Here is a 20,886-nt window from a genome sequence, read left to right as displayed (position 1 = left end):
ACTGTTAAAAAAGAAATGCATTATCTAATGAAAAACTAAACTGAAATTAATAATAATGTGGTTATAATAATAAAAGTTTTTGCATTTTTATTGTGTTTTTAGAGATCATCTAAATGGCATGTAGCTTATTGTACTGAAACAAATGTTGGTGAAGGAATGTAAGTTCCAGATAGCTGAGATAGTTGTGTTATCTGTATAGTGTGTGAACTGATGTCATTTAGAGGGTATCATGATAATCACATATTAACTATAATCAGGATATTTGAAAATCAAATGCCTAGATATAGACTGGTATAGATATGTCTTGTGAAAAATTTGATATTGTGCCAGCCCCAAGGACAACAGCAGAATAATAACAGAGCTGTGTCTGTCGCCATCATCTGTCCCGTGTCAAATAAATATTAACATTTCTAACTTACATTTGAACGGCAGCTAACATAAAGTTTACTTCATAACATTACTGATCTATATAAGAGCTTGCATTTGTTTTTTGTTTTTAAGAATTTTACTATTTTTTTAAATAAATATACATACTCAACATCTTTAACACAAAGTTCTTCCTGTGTTTTCTCTGGGTTTAGAAAGGGTGGCCATGCCCACTCTGATCGATGTCGGGAGACCCGCCTCTTCCTTGTCCCTGTCGTTTAGGGTTGTGGGGGCGAGGGGACAAGGCTCCACGCTGACACTGGCACATATGCACATATGATGAATCTTGGGGATCCGAGGATTGACCAGCGTCACTGCTGCCGCTGTTTTTTTGCGGCAGTCATGTCGGTACGCGGTTCCGTCGCTCTGACGTCTGTTTGAGAAGAAGTGATGAAAGATTTCATTTTTTCTTGGAGAAGAAAATGTGAAATGTATACGAACCCTTTCAACAAACATACTTGAGATTAAATATTTTATTCACAGCAGTAGTTTTAAACAATTCCTTCCATGTTTAATAAGACACCAACTCCCACAACACTCCCAAAACAGGACGTAAATACGGTGACATCATCAGCTGGTTTCTGACGTGCCAGTACTATGGAAAAATCTGAAAGATTGTGGATTTTCCACTGACACCAACTCAAAGATGTGTGTTGAAGCCAAAATCTGCAGGTGGAATTGTCACTGCACCCCAATGATTAATCAAACGATTCACAGAATCCATGGAAAATTTTACTGATGATAAAGTACAGGATGCTTCAATGCATTATTTTTGGAAAATGTTAAACTGTGGATCCAACAATAGGTAGCACTGTCAAGAGTGAAGTGTTTAGCTGAAAGATACATCTCCAGAGAAGTAGTGGAGCTCTACAGGATGAAATTAGGAGGGTGAGTACAAGAGTGGACAGAACATCGTCAAGTCAGCTGACAGCTCCGCAAAATGTCTTTCCTACAGCAGCAAACAGGATTCAAGAAGTGACGGTAAGATTTCAAGATCTGTGGTCAGAGTAGGAAAACAAGCCAGTAGGACTCTGAGTGAAGCAAACTGTGCATTTGAAGTCATGGAGCTTGTGACCAATTCACTCATTCAAGATAAAATGTGACCTGACTCTCCCTTAGTTAAAGGAAATATTGAAAACACATCAAAAAAACTCATGACTTTGAATAACTCGTTGTGTTTGCATTGTGATAGCTCTGAGGAAGGGATCAGTGCAGCACTGCCCAAGAGACAGTGAGGAAAGCTATCCATCACTGTTCATGGGTCCAGAACTGCACCAAAATATAATTCTCCATTCCTGAAAGTTAGAGCTTTTAGCAGTGAGGGAGGCAATTTATTAAAGATTTTGAGAACATATCTATTATGGTCTCTACTATTTATACAGTCAATAATGTATTAATCCTGTGTGTCTATCCTATGAATTCTAGTCAAAAGCACCTAACTGAGAGCATTCACACGATGGGGTGAGCAACAAGTGTCCAGAGCGCAGCGATGAAGACAGAGTGAAACAAGTTTCAAGGAAGAGGAGATACTCTCTGACCCTCTAGGTAATTGCACATAGATAAACTGAGACATATGTGAAGCATACAGTGGGTCTGTGTAATGGCTTATTGGGTAGAAACAGGGTCAAAACCAGGGGTGTTTTATACAATTATATCTGGCCCATGAGATAATCTCAATTATTAATGGCTCGTTGTATGTGGGAGCCAAAACCATGCAGGCAGACAGTGTTGGGGAGTAACGGAATACACATACGTTACGTATTTAAGATACAAAATATGAGTAACCGGTCGTGTCCAAATTCATAGGCTGCATCCTCCTGAGGACCCGGCCTTCGCGGCCTGCGTGGGCCGGATTCTCCGCAGGGCGGGTAGACCGGAAGTGAGCTGTTGTGAAACTGGATGGTCTAGCCTTCAGTTTTGCATTACCAGCTGTCTCGCTGGAGTTTAATAAACTCAACCGTTTGTTTCTTGCTATGTAAAACATAACAGGACATTGGCCTAAATTCTCAAACCATCTCACATTTCTGTTTAATCAGTTTTCTGTTTGATGTTGATTCAACTGTGTGAAAACTATCACTTTAATGTCAGCCAAACTGATTTACTCACGAACAAATAAAACACTGAAAAAAGCCAAACAAGAACATTTTTAAGTTGTCCAATTGACAGGATACATCCGACCAATCCTTCAAATCTGCACTGAACAAAAGGCCATGTTGGATTTACTTGATTCAGTAGTGGACATTGGTTGCACACAAATGTTTTGCTTTGGCAGAAACTTAAACAACTGAGTTAAATCAACACAACTTTTTCATAGTCAGTAAACCTGTGCATTTTGTGTTCATAAAATGCGATTGGAACATGTTCAGATGAAGTAAGTTGAGCTCTTGGAATATTTTAATCCTTCACAATTTTGTCATTTTATTTTAACACTATTCAATAACTTTTACCCCAATACTACTTGGTCACTTAAATACTACATGTTGTCTTCATATTACATAATGTTCAACAAAGTCTAGAGTCTGGTTACCATAAAAATTGAATGGGTCTTCAACAACTACCATCCTTCTATCTTTATCCTGGTTGCAGGAGGGCTGGGAAATAATCCTGAAGTGATAGATTACGGTGCAGGGTACACCCTGGACAGCTCACCAGTCTATCACATAGAAACAAACAACCATTTACATTCACAGGTAATTTAGAATCAGCAGTTAACCCTAACAACTGCATGACTTTTAACTGCGGGAGGAAACCAGAATACCCAGAGAGAAACCTGCAAACTAGCCAGAATGTGGATTTGAACACAGGACCTTCTTACTGTGAAGCAACAGCACTAACCACCATGCCAACAATCTAGGAAATGTAGGCAAGCTATGATTTCCTGTATTTGATGCAGAATTTTTTTGTTTTTGTAATAATACACAATAAATAGCAATAGCATGCACGTGGTGCGTGCAGTTGTCTGCCTCTTATAACGCCAGTGATTTTCCTGCAGTTTGAAATCTTGTGCGATCTTGTGAATTTCATGAGTTCAGCAACTAACCACTCTTACTAGATTGTATCAGGTCGTCTCAACAAGAACAAATTAAGTTGTTGAATTTCGTACAGATTCTTCATGATTTAATTACGTTCATAGAAACATGAAATTATTGTGTTCAAATTACAAGTTAGACTTTTTTAAAGTAACAACCACCAATTTACTTTTTTTGGTATACTAAAAAACAGTAGAGGTGGCTGCTCGACTTGACTGAGATGGATGCCTTCCTGAAACCACGATCTAAAGAGCGCGAGTCTGAAACCCGTGCAGTGTCACGGGATTTAACATTGATATATTATTGACTTACTTCACTTCAACATGATATGAACAATTTAATCTAGCCTCTCTGCATATCATGTAGTTTCTACACTATGTAGTTACACTTAACTTTAAAGCACGAGGCACTTGTGTTAAATACACGCAAGATGCTTACGTAAATACAAGAGTTGGCCAATCCCTTTTTTTCAGTGTGGGGAAAAGGAGGACACATTTGCTGTTACTCTCATTCCCTTTTATTTGGTATTCCAACTCTGTAACATGCAACTTCTGTCGGTGCTATGCTACTGGAAACTGAATTTCCTAGAGAAACCCACCCGAGGGATTAATGAAGTGTCATCTAATCTAATCTCATCTCATCTCGTCCCTTCTTGCACCAAGATGCCAGGTTCTTTCATTATCCCTCATTCACAGCAGCAAATGCAGAAGCAAGTGTAGCTGTTGCTGTTCTGTGAGTCTATGGTGCATGTGGTGTGATACAGTATGTCCATGTAGAAAGGACGGCACTGTGACGCTGGACTTGCCCTTACTCTGGGCTCCCTCTTTATTCTGGCAACTGGTACAAAGAAAACAGCACACAGTCGTCATCAACAGTGTGAAAAGCAACTGCAACATTCAGTTCACCAGCTTGGGAGTATTTTCCTTTTTTTTCCAAACATAACACTTAACAAAAGACTAATATATATTTTTCCAACACAACATCGATAAAGTCTTTCTTTAAAAGTTCTAGCTGAAACCAAACCTGTGATCATAAAGTGGCAGTATTATTTATTTATTTTTCTCCTAACCAACAACAACAATAAAAAGAGCTTTTCTCTTATAAAACAAAATCATTCTTCATCATTTTTTTATACAACATCAACTAAAACTTGTACTTAACAGTGCCTTCCTGGTACAAAGAAAACAGCATACAGTCGCCATCAACAGTGTGAAAAGCAACTGCAACATTCAGTTCTGTTAACAAGAATTAGAACTTGTAGGGCCCTTCAATTGACCCGTCACCCCACTAGGAAAATGATGGTATGACGGTATGACAGATTACCAGTCCAGCCCTGTGGGGATTACACATTCTTCCCTAGCAGCTGGTGACTGTATCGAATTCACTATAGTAGACAGCTCTTCAGCAATGTAATCATGACATCTTGTGAGAAACCATGATACTGTCACGTCATGACATGAATGTCAAAGTCAATAAAAATCATCCAAGTCAACCAAGAAAATCTTTGATACTTGACATCAAAGGCAAAATATGGGCAAGATTGTATTTGGTGCTTAGTTCCCACATTATCCTTATTACTATTATTAGCTAAAGCCACTAGCCACTACCTTAATAATGGCTGAACAGATGGCCAATGTGCCTTCACATAATGTTATTTTACGGTGCTGCCCTTATTTCCACAGGGTTTCCTCAGTGGATGGATTCTTGTGCTTGATTTGGCAAAGATATACTCCCAGATGCACCCCCTTACGCAACCCTCTAAACTTTCCTGGTGACCCACTGGGTAAAATGGTAAATGGCCTGTATTTGTATAGTGCCTTACTTAGTCCCTAAGGACCCCAAAGCGCTTTACACTACATTCAGTCATTCACACACTGGTGATGGCAAGCTACATTGTAGCCACAGCTGCCCTGGGGCACACTGACAGAGGCGAGGCTGCCGGACACTGGCGCCACCGGGCCCTCTGACCACCACCAGTAGGCAACGGGTGAAGTGTCTTGCTCAAGGACACAACGACCGAGACTGTCGGAGCCGGTGCTCGAACGGCAACCTTCTGATGACAAGACGAACTGCCGACTCTTGAGCCACGATCGCCCCTGCTAATTGCTAATAATAAAGCAACTGACAGTAACGTATGTGCCAGCCAGGTTAACACTTGTAAAAGTAGTTGTTGCATCACTCCTCCCAAAGTGTTGTTCAGTGTAAACATCCTCTACTTCAGCTATTAGTGAGGGGAGGCGATGTCTGCCTGCCTGTAGCACTGCTGTGTAAAGTTGTGTGTCAGCAGGTGTGTTGGTACTGACACTGTTGCAAATAAGTATCTAATCCAATAGTAATTTTTAGTAGAAATTAGTAATGAACCCTGTACTATACAGAGGAAAGAGATCTCAAGGTTCTCCCAGCAAGAAGACATATTTCCCAAGGACTCTTTAAAAATCGCCTTAATAAAACAGAACTTATTATTTAAGTTTAAAAAGTCAAGAAAAAACAAAGACATAAAATTAAGGTTTGTGTGGCTGTTTAAACTGTTTAGTTTTGAAATCATACTACTTTCACTTCACTTATTTCACAGTCATAGTAACCATGAAACATTTTTAACACATAAAGAGTTTCACTTTAACAAGTCTACAAGGTGCTGTTCTACCTGCCGTTGGTGGCTTACATGTTAAGTAACTTGATAAAGAGTACAAAGGGGATTGAAAAACTCACATACTCATAGTGGCTGTTGCATTCTCAGATATGAAATGTCAAAACATGTGACCAACCATATCACTAAGTTACTGTCATCAGTAAAAAAAACCAAAAAAAAAACCCCAATGTGCGTAGCTTCTTCTTTTCTTTGAACTCTCTTTCATAAGTCACACTAGATGATAGATATAAAGAAGTGTTATATAGGGCAAAGGTAAAGCCTGAATTATCTTACAGACATGGAAATGACAGAACACTGAACACACCCGGACTGGTAGGTTATTAATGTCACTTATTTTTATTTTATTATATTTTAGTTTAATAGGCAGGCAGTCTAAGAGCAAACTGCTCTATTGGGATGAAACAGAGGTCTTAAAGATAAGCTGGGGCCTGATTATTAATGACTTTGTATGTGAGGAGAATAATTTTAAATTATATTCTAGATCAGGGGTCACTAACAGGCGGACCGGGGTCCGAGTCCGGACCCAGTCGCCATCCTATATGGACCCGGACCTATAGTTAACAAAATATTAAATTATATTTAATTTTGACGGGGCGATTCAATTTTAAGCGGTAACCTTACATTGTATTAGACCAGGGAACATACAAACCAATTGTGTGCGAGTTAAGCCACCCACGTGACACTACTTAGCCAATCACATCTGCGCATTCAAGGCGATCGCAACTCTGAGTGCAGACACAGACAGACAGAGGAAAGACATGGTGAGAGGTGAATGACAAGCGAGACGATTAACGATACAGTGAGACAAGACGTGAGCGGGAGTCACAAGAGGTAAAACAACTATGGCGCTTTCAAAAAAGAGAAAAGTAGACACCGAAAATAGAACTTTCAAGACTGAATGGACTGACGCATATATGTTCATTCTTCCGGCCGCAAGCAGCAAACCAGTGTGTCTCATATGTTCAGAAACCGTGGCACTGATTAAAAGTGGCAATGTCAAACGCCACTATGAGACAAAGCACAAAGCTTTTGAACAATCATACCCACCCAAGTCTGAACTCAGGTCCCAGAAAATTAGCAGTCTCAGAGCCCAATATGATCAGTCCACAAGGATCTTAACCAGTTCTTTCACCGCCCAACAACGTGCTCATGAATGTTCCCTCAGAGTTGCTTGGATTTTAGGTCAACACAAAAAGCCCTTTGCAGATGCAGGTGTTGTCAAAGAGTGCATGAGTTCAGTAGCAGAAACATTACTTGAGGGTAAACAAAAAGAAGAGCTTCATGACAAAATAAAGCAAATACCTATGTCAGCATCAACAGCCACAAAGAGAAGTGAATTATTAGCTCAGGATGTGCTATCCCAGCTGGAAGAAGCTATTCATAAGACACCACGTGTAGGCTTGGCTGTAGATGAGTCCACTGATGTGTCTGACAATGCTCAGCTGTTAGTTTATGTAAGGTTCTTCAACAATGATAAGAAAGAGTTCTGTGAAGACCTGCTAGGTGTAACTTCCCTTCACAGCACTACAAGAGGAGAGGATATTTACCTGGCCATTAAGGAAATGTTAACAAAGCGAGGAATAGAGCCAAACCAAGTGGTTTCAATAACCACAGATGGAGCCCCTGCTATGATGGGGAGAGAGAAAGGAGCTGTAGCAAGAATGAAAGAGGACAATCCCGAGCTAATCTCTTATCATTGCATTATTCATCAGTCAGTGTTATGCTCCACCCTGTCAGACGAGTATGCTGAGGTGATGAAAACAATGATGAAAATGATAAATTTTCTCAGGGCATCTTCTTCTTGTCAGCATCGCATGCTCAGGGAATTTCTCAGAGAAGTTGATGCACACGCTGATGATCTTCTGCTTCACAACAATGTGAGATGGCTTAGCAAAGGCAGGGCATTGGAGCGATTTTGGTCCATCAGAAGTGAAGTAGCAGCTTTCTTGGAAGAGCTGGAAAGTCAAAAAGCAACAAACTTTTCTCTCTTTTTAAATGATGGGAAAAACATGGATATTGTGGCCTTTTTGGTTGATATCACTTCACACCTGAATGAACTGAATTTGAAGCTGCAGGGCAAGGACAATTCAATTTGTGAACTGATGACAGCTGTCCGCTGCTTTCAGAGGAAACTTGAAGTGTTCAAAGAAGACCTGCAAGGAGACTATGCACACTTCCCAACAGTGAAGGAACAGGTTCAGGGACAGAGAGATGTGTCCTCTTTTGTTGACTTTGTTGATAAGCTGATTGAAAACTTCAGCAAACGTTTTGATAGCTTCAGCTTTGGACAGCAGCTCACCATGTTCATAAAGAACCCATTTGCCATCACTGATGTCAGAGGGTTCTCAAAGGAAGTCACACAGCACTTCAAGTGGGCAAATGCTGGGCCTCTTCAAATGCAACTAATTGATCTCCAAGCAGATGTGGCCCTGAAAGAGCAGTTTGGAAGAACTGAACCTGCCACTTTCTGGCCCCAATTGGTCTCTGAGACAGCTTTCCCAAATCTGAGGAAAGTAGCCCTGTACATCTTGACCATGTTTGGCTCCACATACAGCTGTGAGGCAGCTTTCTCCACAATGAACATAATAAAAACTAAATATCGTTCCAGGATCACCAATGAGCACTTACACATGTGTATGAGAATGGCCCTGACACCATTCCAGCCCAGATTTAAAATCCTAGTAGAGCGAACTAAAGCTCAGTTCTCTCACTGAACAACAGAAAGTTGGGACGTGGAATATAAGGGGGTGAAAGAAAGAGAAACTGTAAAATTGTTAAAATGTTTTGATGTTATCTGTTGAAAATGTATTGAGACTGTTTAGTCGAGATGTAAAATGTAAAGAAAAAGGGAAACTTTTTTTTTCTGAAATTAAGCACTTTGTTTTAAGATGCACAATTTAGCCATTTTATTTATTTTCTCTAATTCATTTTAAACAGCAGCCCTATTTCTAATGTAGGCCTACTGTGTGTTTCAGTGTTAACAATAAATTTTGTTGAAATGTTTTAACTTGTATTTTCATTGATTTGACAGTCTATTGTTCATACGTTCAGATATAAATTAAAAAAAAAAAAAAAGGTTGCTTCTCTATCACAATCATAACGTAAGTTAGACATTATGATGTCCCGGACCTCTGCTTGAGAAGATTTTCTCCAACTGGACCTCCTCAAATTTTAGTTTAATACCCCTGTTCTAGATTTAACAGGGAGGCAATAAAAGAACCAATATGGGAAAAATATGCTCTCTCCTTCACTGTTGGTGTTTTAGGAAGTTGTTAAGACAACTTGATAATAATGAATTACAGCTCATTATTATCAAAAGTATTGCTTGTAATTTCACCTCTGCACATCAGACAATCAATTTGTGCTTGGAGTGCAGACTTTCAGCTTTATTTCAAAATTCAAAGCAAAAGTTTTGTATCTGTTTATTATCTGATATTAAAGACATTTCTATACATCACCCAATGCTGTGTGTCCTCCACTGAGATGCTCTGCTAGGTCTTTACTGTTTGTGGGTCTCTTTGTCTTCAGTTTTATCTTCAGTAACTTAAAAGCATGCTGTATGCAGTCCTTGGAGAATATCCTTTCTTTATTTGAGAAACTCTTGGGTTGTTATGCTTTTACATCCATTATCTATTTGCATTATGAAGTGCTGGCCAGCCAATTCTGCAGCATTTGGCTGATTCTGAGCTGAGAGTATAAACCTGTACACTTCAGAATTTGTCCTTGCTATATCTATCAGCAGTGGCATCTTCACAGTGGCCCTGACCTCATGAGCTGTATCTTCCCTTCTGCATACGTTTGTCTCGTCATCCTTCTGGTACAAGTCCATCTTGGTTTCTCCTAGAGTCGTCTTCTCCTTCTTTCAGCTGCTTGTTTAAGAAATCATTACAGTAGATCATTGGCCTCCATTTCACCCTGCCCCGAGCACCCAGACTGTCTGGATGTTAGGACTCTTTTCTTCCTGTCTTCTTGTTTTTCTGCCTTGCAGCTCCATCTTCAACATCCACTCTCAAATATCCCTCCTCTGCACGTATGCAAACCATCTCAGCCTAACCTCACTAACGTTGTCTCCAAACTGCTTAAGCTGAGCTGTCCCTCTGATGTTCTCATGTCTAGTCTCATTCTTCTGGTCACTCACATTGAAACCTTAAGATCTTCAATTCTGCTACTTGTTAGTGCTACCATCTCCAAACACACATACACACATAAACCATACATACCAACTACCAACTTGTAAACCTTGCCTTTCACTCTAGCTATATGTCTGTCACAAATCCCTTCTGACACTTGTCTCCACCCTGCCTGATCCCAATTATTTAAACTCATCCACCTTCACTATCTCCACTCCTTGCACATGTCTCTCTCTCATTCACATGCATTTATTCTGTTTTGCTTCTACTGACTTGCAGTCCTCTATCTGACACCAGTAGAGCTGTTTTTCAGCAGGAGACTCACTGCTCCTCACTGATAAGCTCTTTCCTATAACTTCATGGTATGGATCCTCGGCTTTATCATTCTGTAGTTGTTAAGCTTTAGACAACACTGTCATACTTGAAAATTACCTCAGACATCCTCTCATTGTCCAGGATTGTGTTTAACAATGTGATCAGCCATTTCCTCCTTACTAATCATTTGCACTTACTGATTCACTAACTCTCTCTAGATCCTTTACCACCTGTTTGAAGCTGTGGCCTCAGATGCCTTTCAACCACTCATGTAAAGAAAAAACACCTAATAAGGAAGGAAGGAAGAGAAAGCAGACTTTCTGGGTAGTGAATGACGTTTTGTGTTTGTTTTTTTTATCAGTGGAAAGAAAATTGTTTTCTGTGAAGAGACGAGGGTTAGGATGTGGTTTGAGCCTTTAGTGTGTATTTATGGTTATCGTGCTTCTGACTCAGTGAGGCAAAAAGAAAGCGATAAGAGGGTCATCTTTCTCACTTTTTTCTTGTAATGCGTTAGGGGAAGTCCAAAAGTCAGAAGACGATATAAATAAAGAGAACATACGCTTCACAGCTCTGTGAAAATGATAAGAACGAGTTAGAACACAAAGATACTTTTTTTTAAATGTCATGGTCAATCATCATGACGCTGCTGGGCTAATGAAATTTGCTTCAGCTGTCGTTTTCTTGCATTTATATTTAATGCACCATGTTATTAGTAATCTGCAGGCACTTTACAGGTCACACACTTACCTGGCCAACTCATCTGCATCAATCATCTGATGTAGACTAAAGAATGAAAAGACACGCAGTGAGAAACCACAAACAGTGGGAAGGTTGGTGTGACAGTAATCAGAAACATGTTTCTGGAGCTGGAGACACTTACAAACAGGTACAGAGTGAGGAAGAAGCCAGACTACAGGAAAGCGAAGCCACACAATGATCACAGATGGGATCACAGAAATGCATGGGAGGAGAAAGAAAGGAGAGCGGAAGGAAGGTGAAGTGCATCATGGAAGATCTAGCTGAAAGAAGGCAGTGCCAAAGACTTGATCTGAGGATATGTTGGAATTAAAAATAAATACGATTGTCTGGGGGTAATCACAATGAGAGTACTTGAGGCAGAGGTTATACTAAATTTAGAGCTATATAAATCTAGATTTATATTATTTATATTATATTTAGCTCAGTATTGTCTGAATTATTTAGACAATTATGACTTTAAGACATGCTTAAATTGGACTAAATGAACATTTTGTCTGGCCTCATAGATAAATATAGCTGGGCTCTGACATCACAGCAATGAAAATGCATGCAGTACTTTAGTGATATTGTTGAAGTTAAGCATGAATAAAGATGAGTGTCAGCACAGAACCTCGTGAAACCCCATGATGAACTTTTTGTGTTTAAGTTCTATGAAACAACTGGAATCTGTCTGAAAGGTTTAAATGCAGAGGATTTCAGTACAGGAATAAACAAAGAGCTGCTTCACATCAAACACTATATGACATGTTTCAACCATTGGGTAGATTTGGCAGAGTAAAGTTCAGCTTCTTCTTTGATATTTATAACAGTAGATCAGGAAGGAAGTGCTATTTCCTTCATGCATTTGGACCACCTGTTACAGAAACCATAAACTGCTTTGAAACATTTTTGTGAGTTGCAGCACACAACTGAAAGCTCTGAAAGCTCATTTTAAGAGGATCAGTCAGCATGATTTCCTCTTTCACACCTTTTATATCAACTTGAAAAGCTTTGAGCAGGAAGTGAACCTGTCAGATTAATGGAACATTTGAGTTCTCAGAAAGATCCACAGTTTTTGTTCTATAGAAGATGTGATCTGAAGATCTTCTTTATGAGTCTGGCTCTATGTTTGGGGCAAAGCTGGAGTATCTAATGTGACGTGATATTTATTATGTGAATGAGAATCTAAACCAACTTCAGTACTATGCTGTTTAAACTTAATATGTTTGTATTGAGCACTATGAAAAGAAAAGTTTGTTTGAAATGTGTTCTTGCAAAGATAAAATGCTTAAAGTCAGTTAATGCATAATGTGAAGACATTAGGTGAGGATGTGGGTGTTTGCTGGTTAGCTTGCTCTTGGCTGCAAAACCACGAAAAGCACAAATCCACACAAACACAGTTTAAATGTCAGTGTGGTCCACATGCAAAGGGAGCTACTACTAATACTTATAAATAGTGCTGTGTGTGTGTGTGTGTGTGTGTGTGTGTGTGTGTGTGTGTGTGTGTGTGTGTGTGTGTGTGTGTGTGTGTGTGTGTGTGTGTGTGTGTGTGGCCAAAAATACAACAGGGTGGGGGAACTGACAGGCTGTACTAAAGTCAAGGAAGATTCAAAAAATGAAGCAACAACCCAGAACAGCCAGTTTCCACCTGATGCTGCATGCTTGAAGTTATCAGCTCAGAGTTATACAGACAGGTGCACTGCAGGTACTGTTATATACAACCGTTTATAAGTTGAAGAATCAGATTAGATGAAACTAAAGGGTTACAAGGCTTCAAGTGAAACACTCAGAAGCTCAAATGTTCGTCAGAAGAGCTCTGTGGGTTGTGATCGAGAGATGATCTAGATTTGTGGCTGTAGTTCTGGCAGTGACCTCACAGAATTCACCTGCCTTTTTTGTCTTGTCAGTTTAGTTGGTTACATTTGATACGTAAACAAAGTAACACCCTCATGTGATGCTCTTTGACAGGATATCAGGTGAAATTAAGTCAGCAGTTGGAAGCAGATCAGTTGCAGCTCAGCCAGCAGGTAAGTGTCACTGACTGAAGTCCTTTAATGGACAGATATTATTATTTTTATAAGAGAAATGTATTATTACAATTACAATATTAAAAATGTTTTACTAAATGTTGTTCAGTTTAAGATTCAGTGCCAATTTCTTTTGTGTAAGAAAACATCCAGGAGATCAGGTTGTTGTTATTTATGTATCAGTTTTATTTGATTTGACATGGTGGAGCAGATCAAACCAAGTGAACACAAACCGAGCAGCCAACAGTTTGTGAGGCTGTGGTAGAGATGCATGTCTGAAAGAAAAGACCACAAATGCAACAGCAATGAAAACATTAATTTTTGAAGTGCTTCATGTAAATTATGATTTCAATTCAATTTCATTTTATGTAGATGTCTCCAAACCACAATAACAGTTGCTGAACAGCACTTTGTGTTGTATATGTATTGACTGTTTGGAGAAATAAAACTGTGTCGTCTCTAATCATGTTGCTAACATGGTAACATTTTATTTGCATCCTTTGCAGGATGAGAAGAATCAGGAAGCAGTCAGTCAATACCTAAAGCAACTACAGTCCTTCAAGTCTTCCAGTCACAGTCACAGTCACCATCCCAGCAGCCTCTAAGAAAGAAAACTGTCGACTTAATGGAGAGAAATAAGAAAAGCCTTTCCCTGTTTATTCTGCTGCCTCTGCTGTTGCTCTGCAGAAGTGATGAGTGTCCCAGGCTTCCAGAGAGTTAGTCTTTATTCCTCTTTATTCATGTTTAACTGATTTTAAGATCTGTTGTTTGACATATTTACTCATTTTCATTTAATCTCTCCTGTTTTAATTCTCACAGATCTCACTTGCTACACTGACTACAATAGAAACATCACATGTTTGTGGAACAGCAAATACGTGTCTGATGACACTGAATGCACCATACATGCTCAATATAAATCTCACTACATGTAAGGACCTCAGTCACAAAGAGAAATCCTCAACACATAAATACTCACAATACATAAATCACACCTGTCATCATGTGCACCAAAAAGAGATTAATACTGTTTTTTTGTTTTTTCAGTTCTTACAGCGCTTCCTGTGACCTATGGTCTGTTGACGTCTCCAGACCAGCAGTAAAGAAGTGCTCCCTGATCTTTGAAATGGAATACACTGTGAGTGTGTGAAAAAATCTAATTGTTTTCAAGCCCAAGATATACAATCATATATCCTATATCTCAGTTTGTAGTTTAATTTAATTAGAAAGAAGAGCTAATATTCTAAAGTCATTGCATTCTTCCAAATAGTTAGTTATCTGTCATTTAACAAAATCAAGCTTTTATTAAGCCCCCTTCTAACATTAAATATTTTTCAAACATTTTTTTTCCAGTTTCTGTCTTTCCATGAGTTGTCCCTTAATCTGAGCTGCAACCAAATGAAGCAGAGTTTAATCACTTCTTTCAAGCCATCCTGTCACAGTGAGTGTAATCTACAGTATAAATACTGGCTCTTTGTGATTTACAGTGCGAGCTATTCATGGTGACCTAAAACAACTGTGTGTGTGATCTTGCAGTAAAGGTGAATCCTCCTGCAGAGCCAAAGGTCAACTTCACGTCTGTTTCCTGGTTGTCCCAAGTCCACAAACATGAATGGATCAGTTCATATAGAAGTGAAGTCGAGTGGAAGAAGCAGGATCAGTCATGGAGAGTAAGTTTAGATTTTATGACACAATGTGAACAAGTTTAAGTATAAAGTTGAGATCATGAAAGTTCACATGTGAAACAAGATTCGTTCTCAACCCCACACTGGTTTCTGTGTGTCAGGATCCTGCTGTGCACAAAAAAGTTGGCATTCAGTGTGAGCAGGAGTGCAAGGCAGAGCTGGAGCGAGATTTGCTGATACAAGGTGAGAGGCACGAGGCACGAGTTCGTGTGCAGTCTATTTTTCAGCACCGCGAGGGAGCCTGGAGTGACTGGAGCCCCACTGCATCATGGGAGTTACCAGTAGAGAAAATAAAACCACCATCAGGTACATTTATCTCAACATGTTTTGTTTAACATAACATACCAATATCAAAATCTTTCCAATTCATTCATGCTGAGCATGATTACTGCAGTATGGAATAATTATGTATATGGGAAAATGTTTAAAGTTTGAAGCGTGTTGGTGTGTAATACACAGCATAGAGGGGAAGAAGCCATTGTGAAAAATGTCCAATGCTGTAATATAACTCACAACCTTCAACATACAAGGGAAAAGTGAAGGAGTGGTAACTGCCACTCAGCCACTAAGGGAGAGGTGAGAGAGAGGGCTGGCTCTCCATTCAAAGTCAATAGGACTGATCTAGGAGTGGTCTGTCTGCAACAAACACTCGTTAGCCACCAAAGAAGAAGATAAACGGCAGACAACAATAACACATACTACCAATATCACAACTACATTAATTCTCAGATTCAAAAGTATCAATGTCCACATCTGGACTGTTTCCTTGAGTTGATGAAAGTGTTTAGTTTCCATTCGGTAGTTTTTCATGGGAACATAAAATATGCAGTCCATATGGGGAACCAGTGCAAGGCCTTGAATGGGCTAAAAACCAAAAGAGACTTATCATAGAGGTCCTACAACACTTAGAGGGTTGTCACATCAACAGCTTCATGGCACTGGCATGCATGGCTGCTGATGGAAATAGTTAGCTGGTCTTTACTGGTGAATGCTTACAGAGCAGCTACAGCAACAACAATACTTTCTTTTCTGATTCAGTCAAATATTACAAACTCACAGGATGGGCCTGTAATGACCCAAAACATGCAGCAAAAGGAACAGAGATGTTCATAAAAGGACAAATTGGTCACATGACCCCAGCCCAACATGGCGTACTTTCACTTAGTGAAGACAGACAGAAGAAAGACCCAGAAGCAAACAGCAACTGAAGGAGGCTGCAGTAAAGGGAAGAAATGGCATTTTGAAGGTTTCTGACTTCAGACAGTCACATACAAAAGATTTGCACTCAAGGATTAGTAATAATAATTAAATGAAGGGCATAACTGAAAATGTCTGTATTTTTATAATCCATGCACTTCATGCAAAATTCATCCTTAGTCTCTTGAATAATAAATCACACTCACATCTTGATTTCTATTTAAATTCACTGTATCGGCTGCAGAAGCAAACTTGTCTGTGTCTCATGGACTTGGCTGTATGACCCAGTTTTCTCATGTTTCTGAGCCACTGTGACCTGATCTGTCCCGTATTTTTCAGGTAATACGTTTGTTGTTCCTGTAACGATAGTCGGTGTGGTGGTGTTGCTGGCAGGCCTGCTCTTAAGCACTCACAAAACCACCCGGTACGTGAGCACAGACACAAGTTTCTATGGCAAAAAATATTATTATCATTTCTTCTATTTTGAGTTATTTTCTTACAACTCTGATTGATCTTTAATTTTTTAGGGTTTACATAATAAAGAAAATCAAAGGTCCACCCATACCAGACCCAGGAAAATCCTTCCTGCGAGAAATCCAGGTAAGTGTACTTCAGGGCAGTAAACATAACATTTATGAAATACTGTGGTGAATTTGTTTGCAGGAAATCAAATTATTATCATATATTCAAAGCTGTGTTTTAGCCAATAGTTTTAGTGCAATAGTGACTCTTCTTTAGTGTAGGGTTAAGAGTAGAGTGCTTCATCACAGTGTTAAAATAAAATGCTGGATAAGTTCATGGGAAGTCTATTATACAATGATTTAATTTTCGTTCAGTACAGTTTTATTCATGCAGCACCATTTAACAACAACAGTCACCTCACAGTATTTTCTCTGTTAACTGTTGCCTGCTGGGAACAAGGCTCACTGTATAACCACAGAGGTGGACTGCATCAGGGTCTAATTTTCATGTCTAAACATATTCATTAAAAAAAAAAACCTCTGCAAAGTAGCAGGGAGCTACAGAAAGTTTAAGGAGTCTAAAAGCAAAACAAAATAAGCTAATGTAGCTTAAAAAGCAGACGGACACAACATGTACCATAAGAAGACAGAGCATTGCAGATAGCTGTGAACTCTGTGGGAGGTGGAACCAGACAGACAAAGTGACTCACTAATCCAGCCACAGACTTATGACCTTTATGATCCAAACAACTCAAATTCACTAAAGTTTGAGTGAAGCACCCGAAACACCTGATGCTTTCCTATTTAATCCCATTAAAGTGCAGATTGATAATTTTATATATTTCAAATCTTTCTAATCTCTTCTGTTCTGTGACTTTCTCTCCTCCAGAGTGGGTTCTCCAGTGAATACTTTCACTCCTTCTTGAAACCAGTGGAAATTATCACTGTAGAATTAACCTCACCTGTGGATGCTGCTGTGGCCTACAAGCCAGATGAGAAGATGGTGTTGAACAAAGGCAGCTATGACTCCACCAGCTCCAGCTTCACTAACCCAAGTTACTCTGAGCTTTGTAGCCCTCCTCCTATTTCCTCACTCACTGCTGGGAATCTGAAGCCCTGTGCGGTTGACACGCCTTATGGTCCTGTTGGTACTCGGGGTGAAGGAAAAAGCGCAGAACAGGAAAGTGATGAAGCGAGAGAGAAAGAAAAGGAGACGTTAATGTTGCTGCTCAAAGGCAGCAGTAACAGTGAGCCAGTACAGGTGATTTCAGACTACGAGAAAACTGAGAGGCTCGACAATGATCGATTTAGGCTCCAGAGTCTAGATTCAGGCATGTGCAGTTGTGAAGAGGTCAGTGAAGAGAGCATGGAGGCAGATAGCATCAATATGACTGATAGCCATGATGAAGAACCTGAGGCTGAGGAAGAGAAGGAGGGAGGGAATGAACAAAAGGCAGATTTTCAGAGGCTGTTTGGAAGCAGCGGAGGTGTGTTTGGCAAGTCTATCCAGGTTTGTTCTGATTATGAGCGAGTGGAGAAACAGCAGGCTGACAGCCCGGAGCTTCCCAGCTTGGATTCAGGTGTTAGCAGTGGGGGAGAGGAGCAGCTGAGTCAGGGTGAGGGCATGGAGGATGTTGATAAGTCCACTGAATCTACACGCTTCCTGTTTCCACCTCATCCTTCCAGTGCTTTACCATGCTCCCTGCTCTCTTTTCCTCAACTGCTCCTGAACTTGCCTGGGCCACGACTGAGTCCAGCTTTGCAGCTCCAGCCAGGTCACATGACACAGGGGTTTGCTCTGATGTCAACAGGCAGGTCGGTGGAGCCCTCTGGTGATGGATATATGCCAGTGAAACAGGAGGAGGGCTGAGAACAGACAGCAGGCTCAACTACCAGGACAAAATAGCATGTAGCACATGTATCCAGTGTTGCCAACTTAGCGACTTTGTCGCTATATTTAGCGAGTTCTCAGACCCCTTAGCGACTTTTTTTCTAAAAAAAGTTGCTAAAAAAAGACGTGAAAGCGCGTATCGCTTTTACTCTCAACAAGCAGCGGGTGCTGTAACGCAGTCAGTTCTTCTTTTACTCTTTTACTCTTATGCTGTTTTGTGGATCACAAGGTTTAAAACTACTTATAAACACACACACACAAAGTAACTCCACCAGAGTGCCAATTTCGGGTCACTTTTGCCGGTCCAAGCCCGGGTAAAGGAGCAGGGTTGGAACTGTGACATTAAAAAAAACAATAATTGCTAAAAGTTAATTTGTAGTTCTAAATAAACTCTAAATGCATTTAGGATGTTTTTTACTCACTTTATGTTTCTTCCACAATGTTATTTCTCTCTCCAACAACATAGGTTACAATTAGATTAGCATGACCAATTATGCAAATTAGGCGATGATGTCATTTGACTTCTAGCGACTTTTAGGACAACCAATAGCGATTTTCCTTACTGAGGCGTTGGCAACACTGCATGTATCACACCCAATCCGGTCGTTAAGTGATGACGTGATGAATCCTACTTCCGGGCCTAAAGTAGTCTGCGTTTAATATGGCTTTTGTGTTGTTAACATGTTTAATGTTTTGTATTTTCTTCTATTTAATCTCAAAAAGCTCCAGTGATCACTGTTGACCTCCCTTGGCTTTTATTACCGTTAATCATTTATTTAAGCTCAGTTTTTAAAACCTTAGGATGTAACTACAGCCCAGCCCATGCAGCAGTATATGAATGACTAACCTCGTATTGTGGATGGATTATCTCAGTTGTTCTCCTGGCTGAAGTTTGGTCCTTTTACAGCATCCTGCCCTGCGATTACATTTGTTCCTGACCACCGAGAACACTCACGTTAACTTTTATCGAGTGGAAAAAAAGTTAGCTTGTTTATATTATGCTAACATAGCAGTGTCACTAGCGGTCACGTAGCACATCATTATATACCAGCTAGCCAAACTTCAGTAACCCTACAAACGTCCCTGCTGTTTAGTTTTCTGTCTTCATTTATGCTGGAAGTGATAACAGAGCTGTACGTTTTAATTTGTTTCCAAAACCCCGCAGTCAGGACATGCTATATTGTATTTAGATAGAAGCTAGCGAGCTAACTTCCTGCTAACTTCTAACTCTGTTAAATGTCATAAATTCCGTTTTCATGGATGCCTGGATGTTAAACTCAATTGTTACACCTGGTAGAGCAGAACGCTGATCATTTTATTAAAGATGAAAGACTTCAGACAGTTTTTCAACTCTCAGTAATGCCACAGTGATCATTTGATACATGGAGCTGCAGCGGAGTTTAGACCCAGACAGGCTAGTGAGGTCAGACTGAACAACCGGATAAGTTCTCAGGAAAATGTAACATCACATAAAACTTTATACACTTCACGTTGTTCAGCAGCGCTGGTGGTGATATTTATAAATGTATTTTCCTTTATCTTTAATATTTAAACAAAATCATTTTTCATATATCTGAACTTTGCACTTAAACTGTTACTGTTAAAAACCAAATGTATTATCTAATGAGAAACTAAACTCAAATTAATAATAATGTGGTTGTAATAATAAAAGTGTTTGCGTTTATATTGTGGTTTTAGTGAGATCATCTAAATGGCATGTAGCTTATTGTACTGAAACAAATGTTGGTAAAGGAATGTAAGTTCCAGATAGGTGAGTTTGTGAACTAATGTTGTTATCATGATAATCACATATTAACCATAACCAGGATATTGGAAGATGAAATGTCTAGATGTAACAGATCATTAATAGCATAAATGACTTATATAAGAACTTGTATTTGTTTTATAAAAATAATTTTACCTTTTAATAAAATAAATATATGTATACGTCTGTAATGGAATGGAAGTATGTCAATGACAAATAGTCTAATAGTTCACATTATTGTTTTGATCTTGGTTTTCCTGTATGTTGTAGACCATCAAGTCAGTCGTAAAACATGTTGTTTACTGTGATGAACTTCACAATAAAATAAATGACAAGTGTAAATAGCTTGTGGGCCTTTTATTTTTAAAGTTTAATGTAAACCGAAGAAAAGATTTTACATGAACATTTTCAAAAAAATGTGCTCCTGATAATGAATTGATTTGCAGAGGCAAAATTTAAATCAGTGAGAAACTCTTTAGTCCCTGAGATAAAGACACTCATATCTCTGTGTGTAGTAGACTCTTGTTTGCAGGGAAAACTAACTCTGGAGAATAGAGACTGTAAATAACTTA

The 20,886-nt window shown here is 39.4% G+C and overlaps 2 protein-coding genes across 2 annotated transcripts; both read left to right on the top strand.

The window, feature by feature from the left end:
- Nucleotides 1–8,114: 8,114 nt before the first annotated feature.
- On the top strand, nt 8,115–8,819 carry LOC146667601 (general transcription factor II-I repeat domain-containing protein 2A-like). Its single transcript, XM_085408787.1, has one exon. The coding sequence runs from the start codon at nt 8,115–8,117 to the stop codon at nt 8,817–8,819; it is 705 nt and encodes a 234-aa protein (XP_085264913.1).
- Nucleotides 8,820–13,831: 5,012 nt separating this feature from the next.
- LOC146667600 (uncharacterized) lies at nt 13,832–18,535 on the top strand. Its single transcript, XM_085408484.1, has 9 exons — nt 13,832–14,031; nt 14,135–14,246; nt 14,363–14,453; nt 14,669–14,756; nt 14,852–14,985; nt 15,102–15,306; nt 16,537–16,621; nt 16,725–16,797; nt 17,548–18,535. Exons 1-9 carry the CDS (start codon nt 13,941–13,943, stop codon nt 18,526–18,528), a joined length of 1,860 nt encoding a protein of 619 aa, XP_085264610.1. The 5' UTR covers nt 13,832–13,940; the 3' UTR covers nt 18,529–18,535.
- The last annotated feature ends 2,351 nt before the right edge of the window (nt 18,536–20,886 follow it).

Source organism: Rhamphochromis longiceps, linkage group LG6, assembly GCF_057381845.1.
Source record: "Rhamphochromis longiceps isolate RC_006_pf linkage group LG6, R_longiceps_female_GT1.1, whole genome shotgun sequence".
Lineage (NCBI taxonomy): Eukaryota > Metazoa > Chordata > Actinopteri > Cichliformes > Cichlidae > Rhamphochromis > Rhamphochromis longiceps.
This window is presented reverse-complemented; position numbering and strand designations above follow the sequence as displayed.

Excerpts from the sequence above, each read along its gene's own strand:
- LOC146667601 (XM_085408787.1), top strand. The coding sequence starts at position 8,115 with ATGGATATTGTGGCCTTTTTGGTTGATATCACTTCACACCTGAATGAA.
- LOC146667600 (XM_085408484.1), top strand. The coding sequence starts at position 13,941 with ATGGAGAGAAATAAGAAAAGCCTTTCCCTGTTTATTCTGCTGCCTCTG. Across the intron at positions 14,986-15,101 it reads AGCAGGATCAGTCATGGAGA|GATCCTGCTGTGCACAAAAA; the intron begins GTAAGTTTAGAT and ends TCTGTGTGTCAG. Across the intron at positions 16,798-17,547 it reads CCTTCCTGCGAGAAATCCAG|AGTGGGTTCTCCAGTGAATA; the intron begins GTAAGTGTACTT and ends TCTCTCCTCCAG.